The following is a 21647-nucleotide window of genomic DNA, read 5'->3' on the forward strand; positions in this document are numbered from 1 at the left end:
GTACCCCACACCCCTCACTGTAATAAACTGGGGTACCCCACACCCCTCACTGTAATAAACTGTTGTATCCCACACCCCTCACTGTAACTCTCTGGTGTACCCCACACCCCTCACTGTAATAAACTGGAGTACCCCACACCCCTCACTATAATAAACTGGAGTACCCCACTCCCCTCACTGTAATAAACTGGAGTACCCCACTCCCCTCACTGTAATAAACTGGTGAACCCCACTCCCCTCACTGTAATAAACTGGTGAACCCCACTCCCCTCACTGTAATAAACTGGAGTACCCCACACCCCTCACTGTAATAAACTGGAGTACCCCACACCCCTCACTGTAATAAACTGGAGTACCCCACACCCCTCACTGTAATAAACTGGAGTACCCCACACCCCTCACTGTAATAAACTGGGGTACCCCACACCCTCACTGTAATAAACTAGAGTGCCCCACACCCCTCACTGTAACACTCTGGTGTACCCCACACCCCTCACTGTAATAAACTGGAGTACCCCACTCCCATCACTGTAATAAACTGCTGTACCCCACACCCCTCACTGTAATAAACTGGGGTACCCACACCCCTCACTGTAATAAACTGGAGTACCCCACACCCCTCACTGTAATAAACTGGAGTACCCCACACCCCTCACTGTAATAAACTGGGGTACCCACACCCCTCACTGTAATAAACTGGAGTACTTCACACCCCTCACTGTAATAAACTGGAGTACCCCACTCCCATCACTGTAATAAACTGCTGTACCCCACACCCCTCACTGTAATAAACTGGGGTACCCACACCCCTCACTGTAATAAACTGGAGTACCCCACACCCCTCACTGTAATAAACTGGAGTACCCCACACCCCTCACTGTAATAAACTGGGGTACCCACACCCCTCACTGTAATAAACTGGAGTACCCCACACCCCTCACTGTAATAAACTGGAGTACCCCACTCCCCTCACTGTAATAAACTGGAGTACCCCACACCCCTCACTGTAATAAACTGGAGTACCCACACCCCTCACTGTAATAAACTGGGGTACCCCACACCCCTCACTGTAATAAACTGTTGTATCCCACACCCCTCACTGTAACTCTCTGGTGTACCCCACTCCCCTCACTGTAATAAACTGGTGAACCCCACTCCCCTCACTGTAATAAACTGGAGTACCCCACACCCCTCACTGTAATAAACTGGAGTACCCCACACCCCTCACTGTAATAAACTGGAGTACCCCACACCCCTCACTGTAATAAACTGGGGTACCCCACACCCTCACTGTAATAAACTAGAGTGCCCCACACCCCTCACTGTAACACTCTGGTGAACCCCACTCCCCTCACTGTAATAAACTGGAGTACCCCACACCCCTCACTGTAATAAACTGGGGTACCCCACACCCTCACTGTAATAAACTGGGGTACCCCACACCCCTCACTATAATAAACTGGTGAACCCCACACCCCTCACTGTAATAAACTGCTGTACCCCACACCCCTCACTGTAATAAACTGGAGTACCCCACACCCCTCACTGTAATAAACTGGGGTACCCACACCCCTCACTGTAATAAACTGTTGTATCCCACACCCCTCACTGTAACTCTCTGGTGTACCCCACACCCTCACTGTAATAAACTGGGGTACCCCACACCCTCACTGTAATAAACTAGAGTGCCCCACACCCCTCACTGTAACTCTCTGGTGTACCCCACACCCCTCACTGTAATAAACTGGAGTACCCACACCCCTCACTGTAATAAACTGGAGTACCCCACACCCCTCACTGTAATAAACTGGGGTACCCCACACCCTCACTGTAATATAATGGAGTACCCCACACCCTCACTGTAATAAACTGGGGTACCCCACACCCTCACTGTAATAAACTAGAGTGCCCCACACCCCTCACTGTAATATAATGGAGTACCCCACACCCCTCACTGTAACACTCTGGTGTACCCCACTCCCCTCACTGTAATAAACTGGGGTACCCCACTCCCCTCACTGTAATAAACTAGAGTGCCCCACACCCCTCACTGTAATATAATGGAGTACCCCACACCCCTCACTGTAACACTCTGGTGTACCCCGCACCCCTCACTGTAATAAACTAGAGTGCACCACACCCCTCACTGTAATATAATGGAGTACCCCACACCCCTCACTGTAACACTCTGGAGTAGCCCAGACCCCTCACTGTAATAAACTGGGGTACCCCACACCCTCACTGTAATAAACTGGGGTACCCCACACCCCTCACTATAATAAACTGGTGAACCCCACACCCCTCACTGTAATAAACTGCTGTACCCCACACCCCTCACTGTAATAAACTGGAGTACCCCACACCCCTCACTGTAATAAACTGGGGTACCCACACCCCTCACTGTAATAAACTGTTGTATCCCACACCCCTCACTGTAACTCTCTGGTGAACCCCACAGCCCTCACTGTAATAAACTGGTGAACCCCACTCCCCTCACTGTAATAAACTGGAGTACCCCACACCCCTCACTGTAATAAACTGGAGTACCCCACACCCCTCACTGTAATAAACTGGAGTACCCCACACCCCTCACTGTAATAAGCTGTTGTACCCCACACCCTCACTGTAATAAACTAGAGTGCCCCACACCCCTCACTGTAACACTCTGGTGTACCCCACACCCCTCACTGTAATAAACTGGAGTACCCCACACCCCTCACTGTAATAAACTGGGGTACCCCACTCCCCTCACTGTAATAAACTGGTGAACCCCACACCCCTCACTGTAATAAACTAGAGTGCCCCACTCCCCTCACTGTAATAAACTGGAGTACCCCACACCCATCACTGTAATAAACTGGAGTACCCCACACCCTCACTATAATAAACTGGGGTACCCCACACCCCTCACTGTAATAAACTGGTGTACCCCACACCCCTCACTGTAATAAACTGGGGTACCCCACTCCCCTCACTGTAATAAACTGGGGTACCCCACACCCCTCACTGTAATAAACTGGTGAACCCCACACCCCTCAGTGTAATAAACTGGGGTACCCCACACCCCTCACTGTAATAAACTGGTGTACTTCACACCCCTCACTGTAATAAACTGGAGTACCCCACACCCTCACTGTAATAAACTGGAGTACCCCACACCCTCACTGTAATAAACGGGTGTACCCCACACCCCTCACTGTAATAAACTGGTGAACCCCACTCCCCTCACTATAATAAACTAGTGTACCTCACACCCCTCACTGTAATAAACTGGAGTACCCCACACCCCTCACTGTAATAAACTGGAGTACCCCACTCCCCTCACTGTAATAAACTGGAGTGCACCACACCCCTCACTGTAACACTCTGGTGTACCCCACTCCCCTCACTGTAATAAACTGGTGTACCCCACACCCTCACTGTAATAAACTGGTGTACCCCACACCCTCACTGTAATAAACTGGGGTACCCCACACCCCTCACTATAATAAACTGGTGAACCCCACACCCCTCACTGTAATAAACTGCTGTACCCCACACCCCTCACTGTAATAAACTGGAGTACCCCACACCCCTCACTGTAATAAACTGGGGTACCCACACCCCTCACTGTAATAAACTGTTGTATCCCACACCCCTCACTGTAACTCTCTGGTGTACCCCACACCCCTCACTGTAATAAACTGGAGTACCCCACACCCATCACTGTAATAAACTGGAGTACCCCACACCCTCACTATAATAAACTGGGGTACCCCACACCCCTCACTGTAATAAACTGGGGTACCCCACTCCCCTCACTGTAATAAACTGGAGTGCACCACACCCCTCACTGTAATATAATGGAGTACCCCACACCCCTCACTGTAACACTCTGGAGTAGCCCAGACCCCTCACTGTAATAAGCTGTTGTACCCCACACCCCTCACTGTAATAAACTGGGGTACCCCACACCCCTCACTGTAATAAACTGGAGTACCCCACACCCCTCACTATAATAAACTGGTGAACCCCACACCCCTCACTGTAATAAACTGGAGTACCCCACACCCCTCACTGTAATAAACTGGAGTACCCCACTCCCCTCACTGTAATAAACTGGAGTACCCCACACCCTCACTGTAATAAACTAGAGTACCCCACACCCCTCACTGTAATAAACTGGAGTACCCCACTCCCCTCACTGTAATAAACTGGTGAACCCCACACCCCTCACTGTAATAAACTAGAGTACCCCACGCCCATCACTGTAATAAACTGGTGAACCCCACTCCCCTCACTGTAATAAACTGGAGTACCCCACACCCTCACTGTAATAAGCTGTTGTACCCCACACCCTCACTGTAATAAACTGGTGAACCCCACTCCCCTCACTGTAATAAACTGGTGAACCCCACACCCCTCACTGTAATAAACTGGGGTACCCCACACCCCTCACTGTAATAAACTGGAGTACCCCACTCCCCTCACTGTAATAAACTGGGGTACCCCACACCACTCACTGAAATAAACTGGGGTACCCCACACCCATCACTGTAATAAACTGGGGTACCCCACACCCCTCACTGTAATAAACTGGTGTACCCCACACCCCTCACTGTAATAAACTGGAGTGCCCCACACCCCTCACTGTAATAAACTGGAGTACCCCACACCCCTCACTGTAATAAACTGGAGTACCCCACACCCCTCACTGTAATAAACTGGTGTACCCCACACCCCTCACTGTAATAAACTGGAGTACCCCACACCCCTCACTGTAATAAACTGGAGTACCCCACACCCCTCACTGTAATAAACTAGAGTACCCCACACCCCTCACTGTAATAAACTGGTGAACCCCACACCCCTCACTGTAATAAACTGGAGTACCCCACACCCCTCACTGTAATAAACTGGAGTACCCCACTCCCCTCACTGTAATAAACTGGAGTGCCCCACACCCCTCACTGTAATAAACTGGTGAACCCCACACCCCTCACTGTAATAAACTGGGGTACCCACACCCCTCACTGTAATAAACTGGAGTACCCCTCACCCCTCACTGTAATAAACTGGAGTACCCCACACCCCTCACTGTAATAAACTGGTGTACCCCACACCCCTCACTGTAATAAACTGGGGTACCCCACACCCCTCACTGTAATAAACTGGGGTACCCCACGCCCCTCACTGTAATAAACTGGAGTACCCCACACCCCTCACTGTAATAAACTGGGGTACCCCACACCCCTCACTGTAATAAACTAGAGTACCCCACACCCCTCACTGTAATAAACTGGAGTACCCCACTCCCCTCACTGTAATAAACTGGAGTACCCCAGACCCCTCACTGTAATAAACTGGAGTACCCCACACCCTCACTGTAATAAACTGGTGTACCCCACACCCCTCACTGTAATAAACTGGTGTACCCCACACCCCTCACTGTAATAAACTGGAGTGCCCCACACCCCTCACTGTAATAAACTGGGGTACCCCACACCCCTCACTGTAATAAACTGGAGTACCCCACACCCCTCACTGTAATAAACTGGGGTACCCCACACCCTCACTGTAATAAACTGGGGTACCCCACACCCTCACTGTAACTCTCTGGTGTACCCCACACCACTCACTGTAACACTCTGGTGTACCCCACACCCCTCACTGTAATAAACTAGAGTGCCCCACACCCCTCACTGTAATAAACTAGAGTACCCCACACCCCTCACTGTAATATAATGGAGTACCCCAAACCTCTCACTGTAACACTCTGGAGTAGCCCAGACCCCTCACTGTAATAAACTGGGGTACCCACACCCCTCACTGTAATAAACTGGTGTACCCCACACCCCTCACTGTAATAAACTGGAGTACCCCACACCCCTCACTGTAATAAACTGGAGTACCCCACACCCCTCACTGTAATAAACTGGGGTACCCCACTCCCCTCACTGTAATAAACTGGAGTACCCCACACCCCTCACTGTAATAAACTGCTGTACCTCACACCCCTCACTGTAATAAACTGGGGTACCCCACACCCTCACTGTAATAAACTGGAGTACCCCACTCCCCTCACTGTAATAAACTGGAGTACCCCACACCCCTCACTGTAATAAGCTGTTGTACCCCACACCCCTCACTGTAATAAACTAGTGTACCTCACACCCCTCACTGTAATAAACTGGGGTACCCCACACCCTCACTGTAATAAACTGGAGTGCACCACACCCCTCACTGTAATATAATGGAGTACCCCACACCCCTCACTGTAACACTCTGGAGTAGCCCAGACCCTGCACTGTAAACCACTGATATAATCCACACTGCAATACACTGGAGTATCCCACACCCCTCACTGTAAACCACTGATATAATCCACACTGTAATCCACTGGGGTATCCCACACCCCTCACTGTAATAAACTGGTGTACCCCGCACCCCTCACTCTAACACTCTGGAGTACCCCACAGCCCTCAGTGTAATAAACTGGAGTACCCCACAGCCCTCACTGTAATCCAAAGGAGTACCCCACATTCCTCACTGTAATAAACGGAGTACTTCACACTCCTCACTGCAATAAACTGGAGTACCCCACTCCCCTCACTGTAATAAACTGGAGTACCCCACAGCCCTCAGTGTAATAAACTGGAGTACCCCATGCCCATCACTGTAATAAACTGGTGTACCCCACGCCCATCAGTGTAAACCACTGGAGTACCCCTCACCCCTCACTGTAATAAACTGGAGTACCCCATGCCCATCACTGTAAACCATTGGAGTACCCCTCACCACTCACTGTAATAAACTGGAGTGCCCCACACCCCTCACTGTAATAAACTGGAGTGCTCCACACCCCTCACTGTAATAAACTGGAGTACCCCACACCCCTCACTGTAACACTCTGGAGTAGCCCAGACCCCTCACTGTAATAAACTGGTGAACCCCACACCCCTCACTGTAACCCTGGTACACCCTACACTATAGTGAACTATAATGCACTACAGCAGCCTTCACTGCTGCTCCCAGCCCTTCATTGTGATCGTTTTTGTCCTTGGATTCCTCCAGGGGAAGCTGACGAAGAGCAGTGTGAAAATGAGGAGGAGCTGGACAACTTTGACCAGGAGGATGATGAAGAACAGAAGAAGCATGAATCTGATGAGGCATGAGTACTTAAATCTCACAATTTATCTATTGATCTATCTATCTACTAATGAATGAATAAATTATTCATCTATTTATTTACTTACCCATCGACTGACTGATGAAGATACAGTGTAGAGTCTGCCCTTCCAGCTGTTCAAGTTGTGCTGCCAAGGAATCCCCCCATGTTTTCCTGGCTAATCGCAGGACAATTTACAGTGACCGGTTACCCGGTACTTTGGACAATGGGATGAAACGGGAGCAACATTAAGAAACACATGCAGTCACGGGGAGAACATACAGACTCCTTTCAGACAGTGGCGGAAATTGAACCTTGGGCGGTGGTGGTAAGCTTTAGTAGGGAACTTTTCCCTCTGTGCTCTTAGATCAGTGTTTCCACTGGGCTGCTGAAGTTATACCCTGAAGGCCGCTGCACACTTGCAAAATCTAGAAAGCTCAGCATATATTTTAGGAATTGGGGCAGGTGCACTGATCTAGTAGAGGATCACGAGAATGATCCCGGGAAGGAAAGGGTTACTGTATGAGGAGCCTTTCATGGCTCTGGGCCTGTACTCACCGGAGTCTAAAAGAATGAAGGGGGATCCAATTGAAACCTATCGAATATTGGAAAACTCTGACAGTGTGGACGTACAGGTGGTGTATCCCATAGTGAGTGAGTGCAGGACCAGAGGGCACAGGCTCAGAATAGAAGGACGTCTCTTCACAATGGCGATGAGGATGAGTTTCTTTACCCAGAGGCTGGTGAATCTATGAAGTTCATTGCCAAAGAAGGCTGTGGAGGTCAAGCCATTCGGTATATTTAGATCAGAGGTTGATTAGTCAGGGCATCGAATGTTACAGGGGGAAGGCAGAAGAATGGGGTTGAGAGGGATAATACATCAGCCGTGACACAGTGGCAGAGCAGGGTCAAACATAGAAACATAGAAAATAGGTGCAGGAGTAGGCCATTCGGCCCTTTGAGCCTGCACCACCATTCAGTATGATCATGGCCGATCATCCAACTCAGAACCCTGTACCAGCCTTCACTCCATACCCCCTGATTCCTTTAACCACAAGGGCCATATCTAACTCCCTCTTAAATATAGCCAATGAACTGGCCTCAACTGTTTCCTGTGGCAGAGAATTCCACAGATTCACCACTCTCTGTGTGAAGAAGCTTTTCCTAATCTCGGTCCTAAAAGACTTCCCCTTTATCCTCAAACTGTGACCCCTTGTTCTGGACTTCCCCAACATTGGGAACAATCTTCCTGCATCTAGCCTGTCCAATCCCTTTAGGATTTTATACGTTTCAATAAGATCCCCCCTCAATCTTCTAAATTCCAATGAGTATAAGCCTAGTTGATCCAGTCTTTCATCATATGAAAGTCCTGCCATCCCAGGAATCAATCTGGTGAACATTTTTTGTACTCCCTCTATGGCAAGGATGTCTTTCCTCAGATTAGGGGACCAAAACTATACACGATACTCCAGGTGTGGTCTCACCAAGGCCTTGTACAACTGCAGTAGTACCTCCCTGCTCCTGTACTCGAATTCTCTCGCTATAAATGCCAGCATACCATTCGCCTTTTTCACCGTCTGCTGTACCTGCATGCCCACTTTCAATGACCGGTGTATAATGACACCCAGGTCTCGTTGCACCTCCCCTTTTCCTAATCGGCCATCATGCAGATAATAATCTGTTTTCCTGTTCTTGCCACCAATGTGGATAACTTCACATTTATCCATATTAAATTGCATCTGCCATGAATTTGCCCACTCACCTACCCTATCCAAGTCACCCTGCATCCCCTTAGCATCCTCCTCATAGCTAACACTGCCGCCCAGATTCATGTCATCCGCAAACTTGGAGATGCTGCATTTAAATCCCTCATCCAAGTCATTAATATATATTGTAAACAACTGGGGTCCCAGCACTGAGCCTTGCGGTACCCCACTAGTCACTGCCTGCCATTCTGAAAAGGTCCCGTTGATTCCCACTCTTTGCTTCCTGTCTGCCAATCAATTCTCTATCCACATCAATAACTTACCCCCAATACTGTGTGCTTTAAGTTTGCACACTAATCTCCTGTGTGGGACCTTGTCAAAAGCCTTTTGAAAATCCAAATATACCACACCCACTGGTTCTCCCCTATCAACTCTACTAGTTACATCCACAAAAAATTCTATGAGATTCGTCAGACATGATTTTCCTTTCACAAATCCATGCTGACTTTGTCCGATGATTTCACCGCTTTCCAAATGTGCTGTTATCACATCTTTGATAATTGACTCCAGCAGTTTCCCCACCACCGATGTTAGGCTAACCGGTCTATAATTCCCCAGTTTCTCTCTCCCTCCTTTTTAAAAAAGCGGGGTTACATTAGCAACCCTCCAATCCTCAGGAACTAGTCCAGAATCTAAAGAGTTTTGAAAAATTATCACTAATGCATCCACTATTTCTTGGGCTACTTCCTTAAGCACTCTGGGATGCAGACCATCTGGCCCTGGGGATTTATCTGCCTTTAATCCCTTCAATTTACCGAACACCACTTCCCTACTAACATGTATTTCGCTCAGTTCTTCCATCTCACTGGACCCTCTGTCCCCTACTATTTCTGGAAGATTATTTATGTCCTCCTTAGTGAAGACAGAAGGAAGATAAAGAATGGTAGGGTGAAAGAACCATGGGTGACAAGTGAGGTGGAAAATCTAGTCAGGTGGAAGAAGGCAGCATACATGAGGTTTAGGAAGCAGGGATCAGATGGGTCTATTGAGGAATATAGGGAAGCAAGAAAGGAGCTTAAGAAGGGGCTGAGAAGAGCAAGAAGGGGGCATGAGAAGGCCTTGGCGAGTAGGGTAAAGGAAAACCCCAAGGCATTCTTCAATTATGTGAAGAAAAAAAGGATGACAGGAGTGAAGGTAGGACCGATTAGAGATAAAGGTGGGAAGATGTGCCTGGAGGCTGTGGAAGTGAGCGAGGTCCTCAATGAATACTTCTCTTCGGTATTCACCAATGAGAGGGAACTTGATGATGGTGAGGACAATATGATTGAGGTTGATGTTCTGGAGCATTTTGATATTAAGGGAGAGGAGGTTTTGGAGTTGTTAAAATACATTAGGACAGATAAGTCCCCGGGGCCTGACGGAATATTCCCCAGGCTGCTCCACGAGGCGAGAGAAGAGATTGCTGAGCCTCTGGCTAGGATCTTTATGTCCTTGTTGTCCACGGGAATGGTACCGGAGGATTGGAGGGAGGCGAATGTTGTTCCCTTGTTCAAAAAAGGTAGTAGGGATAGTCCGGATAATTATAGACCAGTGAGCCTTACGTCTGTGGTGGGAAAGCTGTTGGAAAAGATTCTTAGAGGTAGGACCTATAGGCATTTAGAGAATCATGGTCTGATCAGGGACAGTCAGCATGGCTTTGTGAAGGGCAGATCATGTCTAACAAGCCTGATAGAGTTCTTTGAGGAGGTGACCAGGCATACAGATGAGGGTAGTGCATTGGATGTGATCTATATGGATTTCAGTAAGGCATTTGACAAGGTTCCACATGGTAGGCTTATTCAGAAAGTTAGAAGGCATGGGATCCAGGGAAGTTTGGCCAGGTGGATTCAGAATTGGCTTGCCTGCAGAAGGCAGAGGGTGGTGGTGGAGGGAGTACATTCAGATTGGAGGATTGTGACTAGTGGTGTCCCACAAGGATCTGTTCTGGGACCTCTACTTTTCATGATTTTTATTAACGACCTGGATGTGGGAGTAGAAGGGTGGGTTGGCAAGTTTGCAGACGACACAAAGGTTGGTGGTGTTGTAGATAGTGTAGAGGGTTGTCAAAGATTGCAGAGAGACATTGATAGGATGCAGAAGTGGGCTGAGAAGTGGCAGATGGAGTTCAACCCGGAAAAGTGTGAGGTGGTACACTTTGGAAGGACAAACTCCAAGGCAGAGTACAAAGTAAATGGCAGGATACTTGGTAATGTGGAGGAGCAGAGGGATCTCAGGGTACATGTCCACAGATCCCTGAAAGTTGCCTCACAGGTGGATAGGGTAGTTAAGAAAGCTTATGGGGTGTAAGCTTTCATAAGTCGAGGGACAGAGTTTAAGAGTCGTGATGTAATGATGCAGCTCTATAAAACTCTGGTTAGTCCACACTTGGAGTACTGTGTCCAGTTCTGGTCACATCACTATAGGAAGGATGTGGAAGCATTGGAAAGGGAACAGAGGAGATTTACCAGGATGCTGCCTGGTTTAGAAAGTATGCATTATGATCAGAGATTAAGGGAGCTAGGGCTTTACTCTTTGGAGAGAAGGAGGATGAGAGGAGACATGATAGAGGTGTACAAGATAATAAGAGGAATAGATAGAGTGGATAGCCAGCGCCTCTTCCCCAGGGCACCACTGCTCAATACAAGAGGACTTGGCTTTAAGGTAAGGAGTGGGAAGTTCAAGGGGGATATTAGAGGAAGGTTTTTTACTCAGAGGGTGGTTGGTGCATGGAATGCACTGCCTGAGTCAGTGGTGGAGGCAGATACACTAGTGAAGTTTAAGAGACTACTAGACAGGTATATGGAGGAATCTAAGGTGGGGGCTTATATGGGAGGCAGGGTTTGAGGGTCGGCACAACATTGTGGGCCGAAGGGCCTGTACTGTGCTGTACTATTCTATGTTCTATCTTCTATGTTCAAAGTAGTTATTCAATTGGTCTGCCATATCCTTGTTCCCCATAATCAATTCACCTGTTTCTGTCTGTAGGGGACCTACATTTGTCTTAACCAATCTTCTTCTTTTCACGTATCTATAAAAGCTTTTACAGTCAGTTTTTATGTTCCCCGCTAGTTTTCTCTCATAATCTTTTTTCCCTTTCCTAATTAAGCCCTTTGTCCTCCTCTGCTGGATTTCTCCCAGTCCTCAGTTGAGCCGCTTTTTCTGGCTAATTTGTATGCTTATTCTTTGGAATTGATAATATCCCTAATTTCCTTTGTCAGCCACGGGTGCACTACCTTCCCTGATTTATTCTTTTGCCAAACTGGGACGAACAATTGTTGTAGTTCATCCATGCAATCTTTAAATGCTTGCCATTGCATATCCACCGTCAACCCTTTCAGTATCATTTGCCAGTCTATCTTAGCTAATTCACTTCTCATAGCTTCAAAGTTACCCTTCTTTAAGTTCAGAACCTTTGTTTCTGAATTAACTAAGTCACTTTCCATCTTAATGAAGAAATCCACCATATTATGATCACTCTTACCCAAGGGGCCTCGCACGACAAGATTGCTAATTAACCCTTCCTCATTGCTCAAAACCCAGTCCAGAATAGCCTGCTCTCTAGTCAGTTCCTCGACATGTTGGTTCAAAAAACCATCCCGCATACATTCCAAGAAATCCTCTTCCTCAGCACCTTTACCAATTTGGTTCACCCAATCTACATGTAGATTGAAGTCACTCATTATAACTGCTGTTCCTTTATTGCACGCATTTCTAATTTCCTGTTTAATGCCACCCTCAACCTCACTACTACTGTTAGGTGGCCTGTACACAACTCCCACCAGAGTTTTCTGCCCCTTAGTGTTATGCAGCTCTACCCATATCGATTCCACAACTTCCCGGCTAATGTCCTTCCTTTCTATTGCGTTAATCTCCTCTCTAACCAGCAATGCTACCCCACCTCCTTTTCTTTCTTGTCTATCCCTCCTGAATATTGAGTATCCCTGAATGTTGAGCTCCCATCCTTGGTCACCCTGGGGCCATGTCCTTGTGATCCCAACTATATCATATTCATTAATAACAATCTGCACTTTTAATTCATCCACCTTGTTACGAATGCTCCTTGCATTGACACACAAAGCATTCAGGCTTGTTTTTACAACACTCTTAGCCCTTATACAATTATGTTGAAAAGTGGCCCTTTTTGATTTTTGCCCTGGATTTGCCGGCCTGCCACTTTTACTTTTCACCTTACTACTTTTTGCTTCTACCCTCATTTTACACCCGTGTCTCTCTGCACTTGTTCCCATCCCCCTGTTGTGAACTAACTTCCTCTCTCCTAGTCTCTTTAATTTGATTCCCACCCCCCAACCATTCTAGTTTAAAGTCACCTCAGTAGCCCTCGCAAATCTCCCTGCCAGGATATTGGTCCCCCTAGGATTCAAGTGTAACCCATCCTTTTTGTACAGGTCACGCCTGCGCCAAAAGAGGTCCCAATGATCCAAAAACTTGAATCCCTGCCCCCTGCTCCAATCCTTCAGCCACGCATTTATCCTCCACCTCATCGCATTCCTACTCTCACTGTCGCGTGGCACAGGTAGTAATCCCGAGATTACTACCTTTGCGGTCCTTTTTCTCAACTCCCTTCCTAGCTCCCTATATTCTCCTTTCAGGACCTCTTCCCTTTTCCTACCTGTGTCATTGGTATCTATATGTACCACGACCTCTGGCTCCTCACCCTCGATGGGCTGGACGGCCTAAACCTGTCTTAGGGTGGGATGGCAGGAATAGTGGAGCTGTGACCCCGCTGGTCATTCGCGTTCGATGTGTTCCTCAACTGCTACGGTATCGATTCCTAATCGTGTACAGAAATTGATTCGTTAGTGCTACCTGTGGAAGAGTGATGCCGTTGAATTCTTTGGGAGTGTTTTGAAGGTAACACTCCCATAATCTGACAGCCCTGGGACTGTCGCAGTGCCTCAGGGGTGGAATTTCTGAACTGTAGGATGTTGGTGATATTCCAACACTCTTTTCATTCACTATATTATTTCAGGATAGAATAATACATTTTTCAATGACCCCGATATGTTTCAAGGGAACAGTGTGAATTCAAACTGAGTGTTGAGTGAACGGGGAGTGTGGGAACTGGAATCTCAGGCAGTGCGTGGAGTGGTGCAGTGGCGTGTACATGGGAAGTGCATTTTTAGATCTTTGATAAGGAACTGATTCACTGATGGCTACTTTTTAAAATTTAAACTTTATTGGCATATCAAAGTAAGGAGGGTTAGTGGTGGGATTAGACCATGGGGCATGTCTGCAACCATCACCTCCGACCCTGGACCAGGGCAGGTACAACACTCCATCTGTTGGACACTCACAGGCTGTGCATCTCTTCCCATTGTCCCAGCGTTGCTACAAGATAGGGAACCATTGCTTTGAATGATCACACAATTCAACTCAGGTTGAGTGCCAATTTGACCCAGAGGCCCGTGACAGAATGATGACATGGCAATTGGAAATTTAAATTCAAGCAATTAACTGCATTCCAAAATGAAAGGATGTGGCGGCTCGCCCACGAGGCAAGCGAATTGGCTCCAGCAGTCGCGGGCGAACCCGCAGCCAGCGGCAACCGAGGGGGCTCTGAGTGCGGGGCAGACCTCGGCCCGGAAGCCGATGTCACTTCCGCCCCGCAAAGAGCGGGGGATGCTGGGAACAGGCACTTAATCGCAGGATTGAAACAGTAAATAGTTCAACCAGACCCTGCTCGACTCAGTGTGTTGCTTTCGCTCGTCATGTATCAGCGCGACTACATTGGTGACCCCGACGGTCCAACGGCATTTGGATCCAACATAAACGACTCGGCTCTGCAGAATGCAGTTTCCCTTAAACTGCCAACCTTCTGGACCACTCAACCCCTGGTCTGGTTAGAGCAAGTGGAGGCCCAGTTCCAGGTCAGGCAAATTGTCTCAGACGCCACCAGGTATTACTACGTGGTGGGCGCCCTCGACCAGGAGACAGCGGGCCGCGTTATCGACTTTCTGCCTCAGCCCCAGCAACAGACAGGTACGAGGCACTCAAGGCCCTGTTAATCCGTACATCTGGCCTCTCCCGCTGTGAACGGGCTGCGCGGTTATTGCATATGGACGGCCTGGGCGACCGCGCGCCATCAGCCCTGATGAGCGACATGCTAGCACTGGCAGACGTCCATAAGCCTTGCCTGCTGTTTAAACAGATCTTCTTGGAGCAAATGCCAGAAGACATCCACCTCCTGCTAGCAGATGAAGACTTCAGAGACCCACACGGAGTGGCTGCCTGCGCGGATGTGCTTTAGCGTGCCAAACAAAATGGCGGAACCACCATCAAAATTAGTGCTGCGGCGTGGCCGAAGGCCCAGCCCTCCCGCACCCCAGCAGCGGAGCACCGAACACCCACACCAAGGGATAGCACCACTTCTGAGTCTTGGCGTTTTTATCATCAAAGGTGGAGTTCTGGGGCCCACCGCTGCTGACCGCCATGCTCATTCCAGGGAAACACCAGGACCAGCCGTCGCTGATGGCTATGGCGGCTGGTCACCGTGATAGCTTCCTCTACGTTTGGAACAAGCTCTCTGGGCGAAGATTCCTGGTGGACATGGGGGCGGAAATCAGTGTCCTACCCCCCTCAAGCCACAATACCCAAACTAGAAGAACAGGACCGGAACTTATGGCAGCCAACAGCGGCACCATTCGCACCTACGGCACAAGAACCATCCCCTTGCAGTTCGGTTCCAGTCGCTTTACATGGACATTTACGCTGTCTGCAGTGTCACAGCCATTGCTAGGTGCGAACTTCCTCTGCGCGCACTGCCTGTTCATGGATTTGAAGGGACGATGAGTGGTCGATGCAAAGATGTTCCAGTCTTTCTCCCTCAGTGAGGCCAGGTTACCGGCCCCGCACCTGGACTCCGTCACTTATTCCGACAACGAGTTCGCCAGAGTGTTATCGGAGTTCCCATCTATCATCACACTGCAGTTTTCCTCAACAAACCTCAAGCACGGCGTGATGCACCACATCCCCACACAGGGACCTCCCCTTCATGCCTGGACCCGCAGGCTACCGCCCGACAAGCTCCGCCTCGCAAAGGAGGAATTCAAGAAGATGGAGGAGATGGGGATTGTGCGGCGTTCTGACAGCCCGTGGGCCTCCCTACTCCATATGGTGTCCAAGTCCGCGGGAGGGTGGAGACCGTACGGCGACTGTCGGAGGCTGAATGACGCCGCCATGTCCGATCGCTATCCGGTACCACACATCCAGGACTTTACGGCCAACCTGCACGGGGCGTGCATCTTTTCGAAGATTGACCTGGTCAGAGGGTATCATCAGATCCCAGTCCACCCGGATGATGTACCCAAGATGGCCCTCATTACCCCCTTTGGCCTGTTCAAGTTCCTTAGGATGCTGTTCGGGCTCAAAAACACGGTGCAGGTGTTCCAGCGCCTGATGGACACAGTAGGGCGAGATCTGGGCTTTCTGTTCATCTACCTGGATGACATAAGTATCCCCAGCCGCTCCCGCCAGGAACATCTAGCACATTTACGCCTGCTCTGCCGCTGCCTAAGCGATCACAGCCTGGCTATCAACCCCGCCAAGTGCCAGTTCGGCTTACCCACCATCGACTTCTTGGGACACCGGATCGACTGCCATGGAGCTGCTCCTCTGCTGGCGAAAGTTGAAGCCATCCGCCAATTCCCCAGGCCTAGCACTGTTAAAGGCCTGCAGGAATTTGTTGGGATGGTTAACTTTTATCACCGTTTCCTGCCCTCAGCGGCCCGGATCATGCGGCCCCTTTTCGGCTTGATGTCTGGCAAGGTCAAAGAGGTCACCTGGACAGAGGAGGCGAAGGCGGCTTTCGGACAAGCCAAGAACGTGCTAGCAAACGCCATGCTCCTAGTCTACCCCCGGGTCGACGTCCCCACTGCCCTCACTGTGGATGTCTCCGATGCGGCAGTTGACGGCGTGCTCGAGCAGTTCATTGAAGGCCAGTGGAAGCCGCTCGCTTTTTTCAGCCGGCATCTATGACCCCCGGAACTTAAGTACAGCGCTTTCGACAGGGAACTGCTGGCCCTGTACCTTGCCATCTGGCACTTCAGGTATTTCCTGGAAGGGAGGGAGTTCACGGCCTTCACAGACCCCAAGCCCTTCACTTTCCTGTTTACCAAGGTGTTGGACCCGTGGTCGGGCCGCCAGCAACGCCATCTGTCATACATTTCAGAGTTTACCACCACGATCAAGCACGTCTCTGGGAAGAACAAGATGGTGGCAGACGCGCTGTCACGAACCTCCGTCCAGTCAGTGTACTCTCTGTCTCCGGGGGTGGATTATGCAGCATTAGCTGAGGTGCAACGGCTGGACGGAGAGATGCTGGCGTACCAAACTGCAGTCTCTGGACTCCACCTCGAAGACATACCCATCGGGCCTGAAGGTAAGAAGCTCCTTTGCGATGTGTCCACCAGGCAACCTTGGCCCATTGTTCTGACCACCTGGAGGCGCCGCGTTTTCGACGCCTTGCACGGTTTAGCCCACTCTTCCATCTGGGCGACCATCTGGTTGATTGCAGACAGGTTTGTGTGGCACGGCCTATGCAAGGAGGTTGGGCACTGGGCCAGGACATACACGCTCTGCCAAACCTCCAAAATCCAGAGGCACATGAGGGCCCCACTGCAACCCTTCCAGCCGACACATAGGAGGTTCGAACACGTCCATGTGGACATCGTCGGCCCACTGCCGGTTTCGAGAGGAGCGAGATACCTGTTCACCATGGTGGACAGGTTCACGAGGTGGCTGGAAGCTGTCCCACTCGCTGACATGGCCACGAAGACACGCGCCAGAGCCCTGATTACCACCTGGGTGGCACGGTTTGGACTCCCAGCCCACGTCACTTCAGACAGGGGTGAGCAGTTCACATCGGCCTTGTGGTCTGCGCTGGCACAACTCCTCGGAACTCAGCTCCACCGAACGACTGCTTACCACCCGCAGTCTAACGGCCTGGTGGAACGTTTCCACAGGCACTTGAAGTCAACCTGATAGCATGCCTCTGAGGGCCAGACTGGGTTGATGAACTCCCCTGGGTGCTGTTTGGCATCCACACGGCATCATCGGCCGAACTTGTTTACGGTGCCCCGCTCACAGTTCCCAGTGACTCTGTGCCAGCATCCCGTGGCCAGGAGGACACACCTGCTAGGGTCCTAACTAAACTCCAGGAGCGGCTGGGAACACTTGCTCCAGATCTGACGTCCCATCACAGAACAACACCCTCTTTCGTGCCCAGGGACCTACAACAGAGCGAGTATGTTTTTGTTCGCCGAGGCGCGTACAGACCACCCCTGCAGTGACCATATGAGGGATCCTACAAGGTGGTGCGCCATAATGGGCTGACCTGCGTTCTCGACATCGGCGGTCGTGAAGAGACTTTTACCATTGACCGTCTCAAACCGGCGCATCTAGACCTTGAACGCCCAGTTGCAGTACCACCCCCACGACGTTGAGGCTGGCCACCTATAAGAACTGAGAGTGTGCAGGCTGTGGACTCTGCACCTCCTATCGCCGGTTCTGCGGGAGGGGGGGTCATGTGGCGGCCCACCCACACAGCAAGCGAACCAGCTCCAGCAGTGGTGGGCGAGCCTGCAGCCAGCGGCAACCGAGAGTGCGGGGCAGACCTCGGCCCGGAAGCCCACGTCACTTCCACCCTGCAAAGCCTGGGGGATGCTGGGAACGGGCACTTAAACGCGCATGGATTGAAACAGTAAACAGTTCAACTAGACCCTGCTCAACTCGGTGTGTTGCTTTCACTCATTGCGTATCAGCGCGACTATAAGGATTATCAGTCTCAGGAATGTTAACCAGAACTCTGTTAGAAAGCCACTAGGTCAAGCACTCCCATTAAGTGATTCTTCTACCGTACTCCATATGGGAAGCACCAGGCTCACTGTGGAGGATCCTGTCCACTAGTCCTGTCTTGTCCCCATGGGAGTTCATTTTCTGTCAATGGCTCTGGCTCACCATTGGAAGTTTAGCCCTCATTCCCTGCATCGTGTTTGGTATGACTGGTTGAAATGATGCAGTGATGGACACTGCAAGATATAAGAGCTTGTGATGTTGAGGGTGATGGATTAGCATGGCCAACTAACCAATCATGGAGCATCAGGATGGATGGGCCATTTTCGGATTGGCGAACAGTAACTAGTACTGCAGAGGCCAATACCAGCATATCCCTTATTTTCACAAAGAGACCGTGTGTATTGTTTGTATCTAAAATCAGATACAGGGATTTGCAATCAGATTTAGTGAGTGGGCAAACCATGGCAACATTTGGGGAATGCGCAGTGTGCTGTCGGCGATGTGTTTTGCACCTTGGCCCAGGAGAAATGCTGTTTTGTTTGACTATATTCACGTACAGTGAATAATAATTAAACTTGACTTGTAAGAAGAGAAAGGCAGAGTTTTATCTCTCTATTTAAGTAAAGACATCCTTGCCTTGGAAGCAGTTGAGAGAAGATAAAAAGAGAATAGATTATTAGGGAAGGTTGTACAGTCTTGTGACATGAATGAGGGATGGTCTTGTTGAAACAAAAATATTCTGACGGGAGATGCAAAGAGAGTGCTTCCTCTTAAGGGGCAATCTAGAAGCTGAGGGGGAGATGAGGAGAAAAAACACCTTTCACAGAATTGTTAACCTTTGGAGATCTTTAATCCCAGAAAGTGGCATCGATCATTAAGGATCCCTGCCATTCAGGGCATGCCGTCTTCTCATTGCCACCATCAGAGAGGAAGTACGGGAGCCAAAGACATACACTCGATGTTTTATGTACAGCTTCTGTCTCTCTGCCGTCAGATTTCTGAAAGGGCACTGAGTCCATGAACACTGCCTCACTCTTTTAACTCTCTTTTTGCATTATATATATATATTCCTGGTCCATGCCCTTCCTGTTGCTAGGTATTTGGAAATTACTTATATATGCAGGTTTTAGACCCAAAATAATGAGGTGTACCCAGCACTAAGCACCACCACCGGGATTATAGGAGTTTGAGGAAGTGATTCCCCACCGCATTCTCAAGGGGAGGAAGATAATGATAGCCTTCCTGCTCATGTCTAGATAAGCTAGCACTGTCCTGCACAATCCGGCCTTTTCACCTGCCTTCTACCCAGGGACAAAACTGGGACATGCCCATAGTTTGCAGTGATTGACCCCTCAGCACAGTTTATTTACTTATTTTATTGTGACTTACAGTATTTCTTCTACAGTGCCAGAAAACAATACATTTCATGATATATATCAGTGGTAATAAAACTGGTACTGATTCAGAAGCTGGACTGAATGGGTCCGGTTTTGACTGGTACTGTTCTTAGCCAGGATAAATTGTGTGCTTGTTGCTGTATCCATTTCTGATAGGGGACTGCTGGCCAGGAAGTGAGAGCATATGAGGAGATGTCCAGTCTCGTCAACTACATTCAGCCCGTGAAGTTTGTCTCCTTCGATTTCTCCAAGGGTAAGATGTCCTATGTTTCTGGCAGTGGTCAATTCCGTTTACTGCTTCCCACCACACTATGGCTGTACAACAAGAAAACAGAACAACACAAATTCTTTTGAAGTGCAAATTATTGTAATGTCAGAACTGAGAGATTTTGTCCATCAGAAAAGAGTGAATTAGTTAGGGCTCTTTTCCCTGAGGTGGGGAAGAGTGAGGAGCATCTTAACATCAGTCCTTAAAGCTATAGAAATGTTAGATGAAGTAAATAGTGGGAACGTGATCCCATTTATGGAGGAGACTACAACGAGAGGGCATGGCTGGATAATGAATACATCCAATAATAAATTTCAGAGTAACTTCTTTAACCAATGATTAACATATGGAACTCAAACCAATATAGTTAGAACAGAGGTTCACAACCAACTTTATGCCACAGTCCAATACCACTAACATGTGGAACTCAGACAGATACAGTTAGAGCAGGCGTTCACAGCCATCTGTATGCCACAGTCCAATATCATTAAGCAAGGGGTCTGTGGGCCCCGGGGTGGGAACCCCTGGTTTCAAGGGAGGATAAACATAGCAAGGAGGATGTGTTGATGAGTATGAGAAAAGAGGGCAGATTCCCTGTCTGGAGGAATGTCTGGGTCAGAGTAACGAGGGTAGATTCCCTGTCTGGAGGGATGTCTGGGTCAGATTATCGAGGGGAGATTCTCTGACTCGAGGAATGTCTGGGTCAGAGTATCGAGGGGACATTCTCTGACTCAATGAATGTCTGGGTCAGAGTATCGAGGGCAGATTCTCTGTCTGGAGGAATGTCTGGGTCAGAGTAACGAGGGGAGATTCTCCGTGGATGAGATGGTTTTTTACAATCTTGGAGTCTGATGCAGGTAACTTGAGGCCGAGAAAAGAATTTATCACTGTTGTCCCTGCAAAATCTTCCAGATTCACTAAAAGCAAAAGAGTAAGATAAGATTAAGATTCATTTTATTTGCCACGTGGACATCAAAACATTGAAACATACAGTGAAATGAGCCATTTTGCGTCAACGACCACGATACGTTCCGAGGATCGTGCTGGGGGAGGCAGCCCACAAGTATTTCCAGTGCCAACATAGCCTGCCCACAACTTGCTGACCCTAAACAGACTGTATGTCTTTGGAAGGTGGGAGGAAACCAGAGCACCCTCTGACACGGGCAGAATGTACAAACTCCTTACGGACAGCGGTGGGATTGATCCCCGATCACTGGCACGGGAAAGTGATCGTGCTACCATGGCACCATCACACCAACATCAGCATCTTCTCCCAG

General features: G+C 49.2%; 1 protein-coding gene across 1 annotated transcript in view; it reads left to right on the forward strand.

Moving 5' to 3' along the window:
• The window catches only part of LOC140192324 (1-phosphatidylinositol 4,5-bisphosphate phosphodiesterase beta-2-like), a 189757-nt gene that overhangs the window by 136484 nt on the left and 31626 nt on the right, over positions 1-21647 (forward strand). Inside the window, exons 14-15 of the mRNA XM_072250005.1 lie at positions 7054-7148; positions 20259-20355. Coding sequence (XP_072106106.1) covers positions 7054-7148; positions 20259-20355 — 192 coding nt within the window. The remainder of the gene's footprint in view (positions 1-7053; positions 7149-20258; positions 20356-21647) is intronic.

This window comes from Mobula birostris, chromosome 1 (assembly GCF_030028105.1).
Source record: "Mobula birostris isolate sMobBir1 chromosome 1, sMobBir1.hap1, whole genome shotgun sequence".
Lineage (NCBI taxonomy): Eukaryota > Metazoa > Chordata > Chondrichthyes > Myliobatiformes > Myliobatidae > Mobula > Mobula birostris.